At 51.4% G+C, this 13,361-nt stretch overlaps 1 protein-coding gene across 2 annotated transcripts in view; it reads left to right on the top strand.

Annotated features, from left to right (window-relative positions):
* The window catches only part of LOC308175428 (equilibrative nucleoside transporter 1-like), a 20,461-nt gene extending 15,247 nt beyond the window's left edge, over positions 1-5,214 (top strand). For both annotated transcript variants that reach the window (XM_080551096.1, XM_080551097.1), the window contains exons 11-13: positions 686-771; positions 1,569-1,768; positions 3,923-5,214. In XM_080551096.1, the coding sequence (XP_080407222.1) occupies positions 686-771; positions 1,569-1,768; positions 3,923-4,034 (398 nt within the window). In that variant the 3' untranslated portion in view covers positions 4,035-5,214. The remainder of the gene's footprint in view (positions 1-685; positions 772-1,568; positions 1,769-3,922) is intronic.
* The last annotated feature ends 8,147 nt before the right edge of the window (positions 5,215-13,361 follow it).

Genomic DNA, 13,361 nt, shown 5'->3' with positions numbered 1-13,361 from the left:
GCGTGGTTACTGTGGGCTTTATCTCCCTCAGCAGCTCTGGCTCACCCACCAATCAGCCCCCTCCGTCAGACACACCCACCAATCAGCTCCCTCCGTCAGACACACCCACCAACCAGCCCCCTCCGTCAGACACACCCACCAATCAGCCCCCTCCGTCAGACACACCCACCAATCAGCTCCCTCCGTCAGACACACCCACCAACCAGCTGCCTCCGTCTGGCTCACCCACCAACCAGCTCCCTCCGTCAGACACACCCACCAACCAGCTCCCTCCGTCTGGCCGCTGCTAACTGGAGAGAGACAGACTCCACGCATTCTCAGACACGCTCCATACTCAGACACGCTCCATACTCAGACACGCTCCATACTCAGACACGCTCCATACTCAGACACGCTCCATACTCAGACACGCTCCATACTCAGACACGCTCCATACTCAGACACGCTCCATACTCAGACACGCTCCATACTCAGACACGCTCCATACTCAGACACGCCCCATACTCAGACACGCCCCATACTCAGACACGCTCCATACTCAGACACGCTCCATTCTCAGACACGCTCCATACTCAGACACACCCCATACTCAGACACGCTCCATTCACACCTCCACCTGTCTACCGTCTCTCTACTGGAAATAATTAATTAATTAATTGTGTGTGTGTGTGTGTGTGTGTGTCAGAGTTCTACTTCGTCCCTGTCTCGTGTTTCCTGCTGTTCAACCTGTGTGACTGGGCCGGCCGCAGCCTCACCGCTGTGTGGATGTGGGTAGGTCACACACACACACACACACTCACACTCACACTCACACTCACACTCACACTCACACTCACACTCACACTCACACTCACACTCACACTCACACTCATACTCATACTCATACTCATACTCATACTCATACTCATACTCATACTCATACTCATACTCATACTCACACTCACACTCACACTCACACTCACACTCACACTCACACTCACACTCACACTCACACTCACACTCATACTCATACTCATACTCATACTCATACTCATACTCATACTCATACTCATACTCATACTCATACTCATACTCACACTCATACTCACACTCACACTCACACTCACACTCACACTCACACTCATACTCACACACACACACACATACAGACAACACACACACTCACACTCACACTCATACTCATACTCATACTCACACTCACACTCACACTCACACTCACACTCAGACTCAGACTCAGACTCAGACTCAGACTCAGACTCAGACTCAGACTCAGACTCAGACTCAGACTCAGACTCAGACTCAGACTCAGACTCAGACTCAGACTCACACTCACACTCACACTCACACTCATACTCATACTCAGACTCACACTCACACTCACATACAGACAACACACACACACACACATACACTCACACTCACACTCACACTCACACTCACACACACACATACAGACCACACACACACCACAGTGCCCGTTTAGCAAAATTGTATGGAGTGTTGACCTGAGAGTTGATAACCTGATAAGAGAACTGTGTGTGTGTGTGTGTGTGTGTGTGTGTGTGTAGCCAGGGCAGGACAGCCTGCTGTTGCCAGGGCTGCTGGTTGCCAGGGTGATCTTCGTGCCTCTCTTCATGCTGTGCAACGTGCAGCCGCGTGGCTTCCTGCCCGTCGTCTTCCTGCATGACGGCTGGTTCATCTGCTTCATGGTCCTGTTCGCCCTCAGTAACGGATACCTGGCCTCCCTGTGCATGTGCTACGGCCCCAAGTACTACACTACCCACAACCACCTCACTACACTACCCACAACCACCTCACTACACACTGCACTACCCATAACCACCTCACTACACACTACACTACCCATAACCACCTCACTACACACTACACTACCCACAACCACCTCACTACACTACCCACAACCACCTCACTACACTACCCATAACCTCCTCACTACACACTACACTACCCATAACCACCTCACTACACACTACACTACCCATAACCACCTCACTACACTACCCACAACCACCTCACTACACTACCCACAACCACCTCACTACACACTACACACTACACTACCCACAACCACCTCACTACACACTACACTACCCATAACCACCTCACTACACACTACACTACCCATAACCACCTCACTACACACTACACTACCCATAACCACCTCACTACACACTACACTACCCATAACCACCTCACTACACTACCCATAACCACCTCACTACACACTACACTACCCATAACCACCTCACTACACACTACACTACCCATAACCACCTCACTACACTACCCACAACCACCTCACTACACACTACACTACCCACAACCACCTCACTACACTACCCACAACCACCTCACTACACACTACACTACCCACAACCACCTCACTACACTACCCATAACCACCTCACTACACACTACACTACCCACAACCACCTCACTACACTACCCACAACCACCTCACTACACACTACACTACCCATAACCACCTCACTACACACTACACTACCCACAACCACCTCACTACACTACCCATAACCACCTCACTACACACTACACTACCCACAACCACCTCACTACACTACCCACAACCACCTCACTACACACTACACTACCCACAACCACCTCACTACACTACCCACAACCACCTCACTACACACTACACTACCCACAACCACCTCACTACACTACCCATAACCACCTCACTACACACTACACTACCCATAACCACCTCACTACACACTACACTACCCATAACCACCTCACTACACACTACACTACCCATAACCACCTCACTACACTACCCATAACCACCTCACTACACACTACACTACCCATAACCACCTCACTACACACTACACTACCCATAACCACCTCACTACACACTACACTACCCACAACCACCTCACTACACACTACACTACCCATAACCACCTCACTACACACTACACTACCCATAACCACCTCACTACACACTACACTACCCACAACCACCTCACTACACACTACACTACCCATAACCACCTCACTACACACTACACTACCCACAACCACCTCACTACACACTACACTACCCATAACCACCTCACTACACACTACACTACCCATAACCACCTCACTACACACTACACTACCCATAACCACCTCACTACACACTACACTACCCATAACCACCTCACTACACACTACACTACCCACAACCACCTCACTACACACTACACTACCCACAACCACCTCACTACACACTACACTACCCACAACCACCTCACTACACACTACACTACCCATAACCACCTCACTACACACTACACTACCCACAACCACCTCACTACACTACCCATAACCACCTCACTACACACTACACTACCCATAACCACCTCACTACACACTACACTACCCATAACCACCTCACTACACACTACACTACCCACAACCACCTCACTACACACTACACTACCCATAACCACCTCACTACACACTACACTACCCATAACCACCTCACTACACACTACACTACCCATAACCACCTCACTACACACTACACTACCCATAACCACCTCACTACACACTACACTACCCATAACCACCTCACTACACACTACACTACCCATAACCACCTCACTACACACTACACTACCCATAACCACCTCACTACACACTACACTACCCATAACCACCTCACTACACACTACACTACCCATAACCACCTCACTACACACTACACTACCCATAACCACCTCACTACACACTACACTACCCACAACCACCTCACTACACTACCCACAACGACCTCACTACACACTACACTACCCATAACCACCTCACTACACACTACACTACCCACAACCACCTCACTACTCACTGCACTACACTTAAGAACAATCTTCTTCTTCTGTCTCTACAGGAAGGTCGCGCCTCATGAGGCAGAGACGGCTGGGGCCATCATGGCGTTCTTCCTGTCGCTGGGGCTGGCGTTTGGAGCCGCCCTCTCCTTCCTGTTCCGGGCCGTAGTCTAAGCCCCGCCCCCCCCCTCTCCTTCCTGTTCCGGGCCGTAGTCTAAGCCCCGCCCCCCCCCTCTCCTTCCTGTTCCGGGCCGTAGTCTAAGCCCCCCCCCCCCCCCCCCTCTCCTTCCTGTTCCGGGCCGTAGTCTAAGCCCCGCCCCCCCCCCTCTCCTTCCTGTTCCGGGCCGTAGTCTAAGCCCCCCCCCCCCCCGCCTTCTCCTGTTTGTGTCTGTCTGGTTCTGGAGAACTGCAGGTTCAGGGTGAACATGTGACCCACAGTTAGGGTACCTCGTCTTCACCTGCAGCTCTATACACTCACTGGACACTTTATTGGGAACACTATAGGCTACTAATACTGGGTAAGGCCTCCCTGTAAGGCCTCCCTTTACTAATACTGGGTAAGGCCTCCCTGGCTACTAATACTGGGTAAGGCCTCCCTTTACTAATACTGGGTAAGGACTCCGTGTAAGGCCTCCCTTTACTAATACTGGGTAAGGCCTCCCTGTAAGGCCTCCCTTTACTAATACTGGGTAAGGCCTCCCTGTAAGGCCTCCCTTTACTAATACTGGGTAAGGCCTCCGTGTAAGGCCTCCCTTTACTAATACTGGGTAAGGCCTCCGTGTAAGGCCTCCCTTTACTAATACTGGGTAAGGCCTCCCTTTACTAATACTGGGTAAGGCCGCCCTTTACTAATACTGGGTAAGGCCTCCCTGGCTACTAATACTGGGTAAGGCCGCCCTTTGCTCTCAAAACAGCCTCAATTCTTTGCGGCATTGATTCTATAACATGTTGGAAGCATTCCTTTCAGATTCTGGTCCATGATGACATTATTACATCACACAGACTTTTCAGTGTGGTTCCACCACATCCCAAAGATGTTCTATTGGATTCAGATCCGGTGACTGGGAAGGCCACTGAAGGACACTGAACTCATTGTCATGTTCATGAGACCAGTTTGAAATGACTTGCTTTGTGGTGCATTATCATGCTGGAAGCACCATTAGCAGATGGGTACATTGTGGCCATGAAGGGATGCACACAGTCAGCAACAACACTCAGACAGGCTGTGGCGTTCAACAGATGATTGATATGTATTAACGGGCCCAAAGTGTGCCAAGAAAACATTCCCCACACCGTTACACCACCTGAATGGATGAGGAGTACAGGTGTTCCTAATAAAGTGTATGTGACATGGTCTAGTGTTTGGGTTCACATAAATACTCAGACTTTTATTTTGAAACACAAAAATACATTTCAACGTTATTGAAAATCACAACATAAACTCGCTAGTCAAGCCAAAACAATGGGTTAGGATTGGATTGGATTGGGTGAGTAATCCCCACTGCTGCCTAGTTAACTATGATAATAATAATAATAATAAAAATAATAATAATAATAATAATAATACATTAGCGCTTTTCTAGACACTCAAAGACGCTTTACAAACTGAAAAGATCGAGTAGTAATAAGAAAAAGAAAAAAAAATGAATAAAAGAAAGTATAGGGGCCTAATTAAGGTAGTGCTGGGGACGACTCATAATTCATGAGAATGTTAGCACTTTGTGTGTGTGTGTGTGTGTGTACCCCCATCTGTATTCAATCTGAAAACATTATCTCATATTGAGTATGACTACATGTTGTCATGACTACACACACACAGGTTCTCACACACACAAATACACACAATAATATAACTGCCAAAGTCATTGTGGAGAACTAATGAATAAACATGAATGATATTTTTACACCTGGTCTGTACTTCTTGATGCCCCGCCCCCTGCTGTGTTAGGCTCCGCCACTCTACTGCCCTCTACTGCCCTCTACTACCCTCTACTGCCCTCTACTGCCCTCTACTGCCCTCTATTGCCCTCTACTACCCTCTACTACCCTCTACTGCCCACTACTACCCTCTACTACCCTCTACTACCCTCTACTACCCTCTACTACCCTCTACTACCCTCTACTGCCCTCTACTGCCCTCTACTACCCTCTACTACCCTCTACTACCCTCTACTACCCTCTACTGCCCTCTACTACCCTCTACTACCCTCTACTACCCTCTTCTGCCCTCTACTACCCTCTACTACCCTCTACTGCCCTCTACTGCCCTCTACTACCCTCTACTACCCTCTACTACCCTCTACTGCCCTCTACTACCCTCTACTACCCTCTACTACCCTCTACTACCCTCTACTGCCCTCTACTACCCTCTACTGCCCTCTACTACCCTCTACTACCCTCTACTGCCCTCTACTGCCCTCTACTGCCCTCTACTACCCTCTACTGCCCTCTACTACCCTCTACTACCCTCTACTACCCTCTACTACCCTCTACTACCCTCTACTGCCCTCTACTACCCTCTACTACCCTCTACTACCCTCTACTGCCCTCTACTACCCTCTACTGCCCTCTACTACCCTCTATTGCCCTCTACTGCCCTCTACTGCCCTTTACTACCCTCTACTGCCCTCTACTGCCCTCTACTGCCCTCTACTGCCCTCTACTGCCCTTTACTACCCTCTACTGCCCTCTACTACCCTCTACTGCCCTCTACTACCGTCTACTGCCCTCTACTACCCTCTACTACCCTCTACTGCCCTCTACTACCCTCTACTACCCTCTACTACCCTCTACTGCCCTCTACTACCCTCTACTACCCTCTACTACCCTCTACTACCCTCTACTGCCCTCTACTGCCCTCTACTGCCCTCTACTGCCCTCTACTACCCTCTACTACCCTCTACTACCCTCTACTGCCCTCTACTGCCCTCTACTGCCCTCTATTGCCCTCTACTGCCCTCTACTGCCCTCTACTGCCCTTTACTACCCTCTACTGCCCTCTACTACCCTCTACTACCCTCTACTGCCCTCTACTGCCCTCTACTACCCTCTACTGCCCTCTACTACCCTCTATTGCCCTCTACTGCCCTCTACTGCTCTCTACTACCCTCTACTACCCTCTACTACCCTCTACTGCCCCCTACTGCCCTCTACTACCCTCTACTACCCTCTACTACCCTCTACTACCCTCTACTGCCCTCTACTACCCTCTACTGCCCTCTACTACCCTCTACTACCCTCTACTACCCTCTACTACCCTCTACTACCCTCTACTGTCCTCTACTGCCCTCTACTACCCTCTACTACCCTCTACTACCCTCTACTGCCCTCTACTGCCCTCTACTGCCCTCTACTACCCTCTACTACCCTCTACTGCCCTCTACTGCTCTCTACTGCCCTCTACTACCCTCTACTACCCTCTACTGCCCTCTACTGCTCTCTACTACCCTCTACTACCCTCTACTGCCCTCTACTACCCTCTACTGCCCTCTACTACCCTCTACTGCCCTCTACTGCCCTCTACTGCCCTCTACTACCCTCTACTGCCCTCTACTACCCTCTACTGTCCTCTACTACCCTCTACTGCCCTCTACTACCCTCTACTACCCTCTACTGCCCTCTTCTGCCCTCTACTACCCTCTACTACCCTCTACTACCCTCTACTACCCTCTACTGCTCTCTACTACCCTCTACTGCTCTCTACTGCCCTCTACTACCCTCTACTACCCTCTACTACCCTCTACTACCCTCTACTACCCTCTACTGCCCTCTACTGCCCTCTACTACCCTCTACTGCCCTCTACTACCCTCTACTACCCTCTACTGCCCTCTACTACCCTCTACTACCCTCTACTGCCCTCTACTACCCTCTACTACTCTCTACTACCCTCTACTGCCCTCTACTACCCTCTACTGCCCTCTACTACCCTCTACTGCTCTCTACTACCCTCTACTACCCTCTACTGCCCTCTACTGCCCTCTACTGCCCTCTACTACCCTCTACTACCCTCTACTACCCTCTACTACCCTCTACTGCTCTCTACTGCCCTCTACTGCCCTCTACTACCCTCTACTGCCCTCTACTGCCCTCTATTGCCCTCTATTGCCCTCTACTACCCTCTACTACCCTCTACTGCCCTCTACTGCCCTCTACTACCCTCTACTGCCCTCTACTGCCCTCTACTGCCCTCTACTGCCCTCTACTACCCTCTACTACCCTCTACTACCCTCTACTGCCCTCTACTGCCCTCTACTGCCCTCTACTGCCCTCTACTACCCCCTACTGCCCTCTACTACCCTCTACTGCCCTCTACTGCTCTCTACTACCCTCTACTGCCCTCTACTGCCCTCTACTACCCTCTACTACCCTCTACTGCCCTCTACTGCCCTCTACTGCCCTCTACTACCCTCTACTACCCTCTACTACCCTCTACTGCCCTCTACTGCCCTCTACTGCCCTCTACTGCCCTCTACTACCCCCTACTGCCCTCTACTACCCTCTACTGCCCTCTACTGCTCTCTACTACCCTCTACTGCCCTCTACTGCCCTCTACTACCCTCTACTACCCTCTACTGCCCTCTACTGCCCTCTACTGCCCTCTACTACCCTCTACTGCCCTCTACTGCCCTCTACTACCCTCTACTACCCTCTACTGTACTCTACTGCCCTCTACTGCCCTCTACTACCCTCTACTGCCCTCTACTGCCCTCTACTGCCCTCTACTACCCTCTACTACCCTCTACTACCCTCTATTGCCCTCTACTACCCTCTACTGCCCTCTACTGCCCTCTACTACCCTCTACTGCCCTCTACTGCCCTCTACTGCCCTCTACTACCCTCTACTACCCTCTACTGTACTCTACTGCCCTCTACTGCCCTCTACTACCCTCTACTGCCCTCTACTGCCCTCTACTGCCCTCTACTACCCTCTACTACCCTCTACTGCCCTCTACTGCCCTCTACTACCCTCTACTACCCTCTACTACCCTCTACTACCCTCTACTGCCCTCTACTACCCTCTACTACCCTCTACTACTCTCTACAACCCTCTACTACCCTCTACTGCCCTCTACTACCCTCTACTACCCTCTACTACCCTCTACTGCCCTCTACTGCCCTCTTCTGCCCTCTACTACCCTCTACTGCCCTCTACTGCCCTCTACTACCCTCTACTACCCTCTACTGCCCTCTACTGCCCTCTTCTACCCTCTACTACCCTCTACTGCTCTCTACTGCCCTCTACTACCCTCTACTACCCTCTACTACCCTCTACTACCCTCTACTGCCCTCTACTGCCCTCTTCTGCCCTCTACTACCCTCTACTGCCCTCTACTGCCCTCTACTGCCCTCTACTACCCTCTACTACCCTCTACTGCCCTCTACTGCCCTCTACTACCCTCTACTACCCTCTACTGCCCTCTACTGCCCTCTTCTGCCCTCTACTACCCTCTACTGCCCTCTACTGCCCTCTACTGCCCTCTACTACCCTCTACTACCCTCTACTACCCTCTACTGCCCTCTACTGCCCTCTACTACCCTCTACTGCCCTCTACTACCCTCTACTGCCCTCTACTACCATCTACTACCCTCTACTACCCTCTACTACCATCTACTACCCTCTACTACCCTCTACTACCCTCTACTACCATCTACTACCCTCTACTGCCCTCTACTGCCCTCTACTACCCTCTACTGCCCTCTACTACCCTCTACTACCCTCTACTACCCTCTACTACCCTCTACTACCCTCTACTGCCCTCTACTGCCCTCTACTACCCTCTACTGCCCTCTACTACCCTCTACTGCCCTCTACTGCCCTCTACTACCCTCTACTACCCTCTACTACCCTCTACTACCCTCTACTACCCTCTACTGCCCTCTACTACCCTCTACTACCCTCTACTACCCTCTACTACCCTCTATTGCCCTCTACTACCCTCTACTACCCTCTACTACCCTCTACTACCCTCTACTGCCCTCTACTGCCCTCTACTACCCTCTACTACCCTCTACTACCCTCTACTACCATCTACTACCCTCTATTGCCCTCTACTACCCTCTACTACCCTCTACTACCCTCTACTACCCTCTACTACCCTCTACTGCCCTCTACTACCCTCTACTACCCTCTACTACCCTCTACTACCCTCTATTGCCCTCTACTACCCTCTACTACCCTCTACTACCCTCTACTACCCTCTACTACCCTCTACTGCCCTCTACTACCCTCTACTACCCTCTACTACCCTCTACTACCATCTACTACCCTCTATTGCCCTCTACTACCCTCTACTACCCTCTACTGCCCTCTACTACCCTCTACTGCCCTCTATTGCCCTCTACTACCCTCTACTACCCTCTACTGCCCTCTACTACCCTCTACTACCCTCTACTGCCCTCTACTGCCCTCTACTGCCCTCTACTGCCCTCTACTACCCTCTACTACCCTCTACTGCCCTCTACTACCCTCTACTGCCCTCTACTGCCCTCTACTACCCTCTACTACCCTCTACTGCCCTCTACTGGGTAGGGTGTTGGTAGGGTAGGGTGCTGGTAGGCAGTAACGTGCAGTGAGGTCATTGGCTGGGTAGGCAGTGAGCTATTAAAAAAAAATCATGCGATTAACGCAGCAGCCAGACTTCAAATGGCATAGTGCATACTATAAAGGCAATCAATAGCCCTTATATCTTTTAACGCAGGCTCAAAACTCACTTCTTCAAGAAGTAGGTCTACTACCAGAATCCTCCCTGTTAAGCACCTATTGTATTGTTAGTTTGCTATTCTTCTCTATGCTATTGCTATTGCTATATTGCTGTACTGTATTTTTAGTTTGCTATTCTTCATTTTGCCTTAAAAAAGCAGTACACTCCTACGTTAAATGCAATTATTGTAAGTCGCTTTGAATAAAAGCGTCGGCTAAATGACTGTAATGTAATGTAATGCTAATATACTATACTATAAAGTCAATCACATATATATATACTATACTATATATACTATACTATCAAATAGCTGGTCAAAAATGTCAAATGTATTGTTATCTCATAACTACACATAGCGTAGCGCAACAGCCTGTATGGCATTGCCTACATTCACCTAGAACCGCGGCGCGAACAGCAGAGGAATGCCGCTACGGCAAGCCAAACGCAAACTGTCAATCATGCTGTCAGAGGCAGCCTGCACGGTGCCTCAACGTCCACCAATGAAGACAATGTGAGAACAGACTACGCATGCGCAAACCTACGAAACTGTTGGTCTGTCACTTCGCATAGCACAGAGGCTCTGCCTCAGCCTCTCGCCAGCAATCAGCTAGCTTTGGGAGCAAACTCTCCTAGTGCCAGGGCATGCATTATATTTTTAAAACAACACATTTTACATCATTTATTTTTATTTTAACAACATATTAACACATTAAAGTTAAGAATAATGAGTAAAATAAATAAAACATATATTTTTTTTTTAGATAAAAATAAAATAAAAAAATATTTTAAAAAGACTGATATTCTTTTTCTTTCTTAAATGCCTGGGTGAGGCACTGCCTACCCTGCCTCACCTGACTGCACGCCACTGTTGGTAGGGTAGGGTAGGTTGTTGGGTAGGGTAGGGTAGGGTGTTGGGTAGGGTAGGGTGTTGGTAGGGGCAGGGCCAGCCGGGGCCGGGGCAGGGGGAACCGGGACAGGGGCAGGGGCAGGGGCAGCCGAGGACGGCCCGACGACCGCTCTGGAGAGACAGTCCGCGACCACGTTGGACTTGCCAGCGATGTGTTGGATGTCTGTGGTGTACTCAGATAAGTACGAGAGCTGGCGCTGCTGGCGGGCAGACCAAGGCTCGGCCACCTTGGACATGGAGAACGTGAGGGGTTTGTGATCCACGAACGCCGTGAACTCACGGCCTTCCAGCAGGAACCGGAAGTGGCGGACTGCCAAAAAGAGGCCAAGGAGCTCCCTGTCGAACGCGCTGTATTTGCGCTCTCTGGGCGTCAACTGACGGCTGAAAAAGGCGAGCGGCTGCCAGGCGCCTGCGACCCATTGTTCGTGCACCGCGCCGACGGTGTAGTCCGACGCATCGGTGGTGATGGCAATAGGGGCCTTGGTGGTGGGCCAACATGGCGGCCTGGCTTAGGGCGGTCTTGGTGGCAATGAAGGCGGCTTCCCTCTCGGCCGTCCAGTCGATGGCCTGGTTGGGGGATTTGTCCTTCATAGCCTCGTACAGCGGGTGTATGGTGTGGGCTGCACGGTGGATGAACCGGTGATAAAAAGTCACCATTCCGAGAAACTCTCGGAGCGCTCGAGCTGTGTGTGGGCGGGGGAAGGCGGAAACGGCCTCCACCTTCGATGGGAGGGGGGCGGCCCCATCTTTGTTGATGAGATGCCCAAGGAATCGGATGGAGGGTAACCCGAACAGACACTTCGCCGGGTTAATGATCAGGCCATGTTGGCTGAGCCTCGTGAAGAGGTCTCGGAGATGTGCCAGGTGCTCTTCCACCGAGGAGCTGGCAACGAGGATGTCGTCCAAATAGACGAATAGGAATGGCATGTCTCTGAGCGTCGAATCCATTAGCCGCTGAAAGGACTGGGCCGCATTCTTAAGTCCAAACGGCATGCGTAGGAATTCGAATAGCCCGAACGGCGTGATCACCGCCGTTTTGGGAATGTCTGAAGGGTGCACGGAGACTTGGTGGTAGCCACGCACCAGGTCCACCTTTGAGAAAACCAGCTTACCCGCCAGATGCGCAGAGAAGTCCTGAATGTGGGGGACTGGGTAGCGGTCGGGTGTCGTAGCGTCGTTGAGGCGGCGGTAGTTTCGGCACTATGTGTAGCGGTGAGGCCCATGGGCTGTCTGAGCGGCGGATGATACCAAGGCGCTCCATGTTGGCGAACTCAGACTTAGCGACTGCTAGCCTGTCGGGGTTGAGCCGCCGGGCCCTAGCGTAGATGGGGGCGCCCTTGGTCTCTATGTGGTGCTCCACCCCATGCTTGGTAGTGGTGGCGGAAAATGTGGGCTGTGTCAAGCTGGGGAACTCGCTGAGCAGGCGCTGATAGTTGTCACCCTCTGAGAGTGAGCTGGAGAGCCCACCGTATGTCGCCTCACCGCGGACACATGCAAGTGAGGAGAATGTCAGTGCGTCCACCAGGCGGTTGTTCTTGACGTCCACGAGCAGTCCGTGAGCACATAGGAAATCTGCACCGAGGAGGGGGAAAGAGATGTCGGCCGTGACGAATTCCCATGTAAACCGCTGACCCCCGAAACATAGGTCTACAGCTTTCGTGCCATAGGTGCGGATGGGGGTGTCGTTAGCGGACTTTAAATGTGGGCCATGACCTCCCCTGGCGGTGTCATCCACTGTCACAGGCAGGACGCTCCTCTGAGCACCGGTGTCACAGAGGAATTTGCACCCGGAGAGAGTGTCTCTGATGAATAGTAGCTGGTTTGCTGTGCCCACGCTCATAGCCACTACCGAACGCAGGCTTTGCCGTTTCCCGCCGAGCCGTAGTTGCAAG

This window comes from Nansenia antarctica (genome assembly GCF_963989245.1).
Source record: "Nansenia antarctica genome assembly, contig: SCAFFOLD_472, whole genome shotgun sequence".
NCBI classification, from domain to species: domain Eukaryota; kingdom Metazoa; phylum Chordata; class Actinopteri; order Argentiniformes; family Microstomatidae; genus Nansenia; species Nansenia antarctica.
This window is presented reverse-complemented; position numbering and strand designations above follow the sequence as displayed.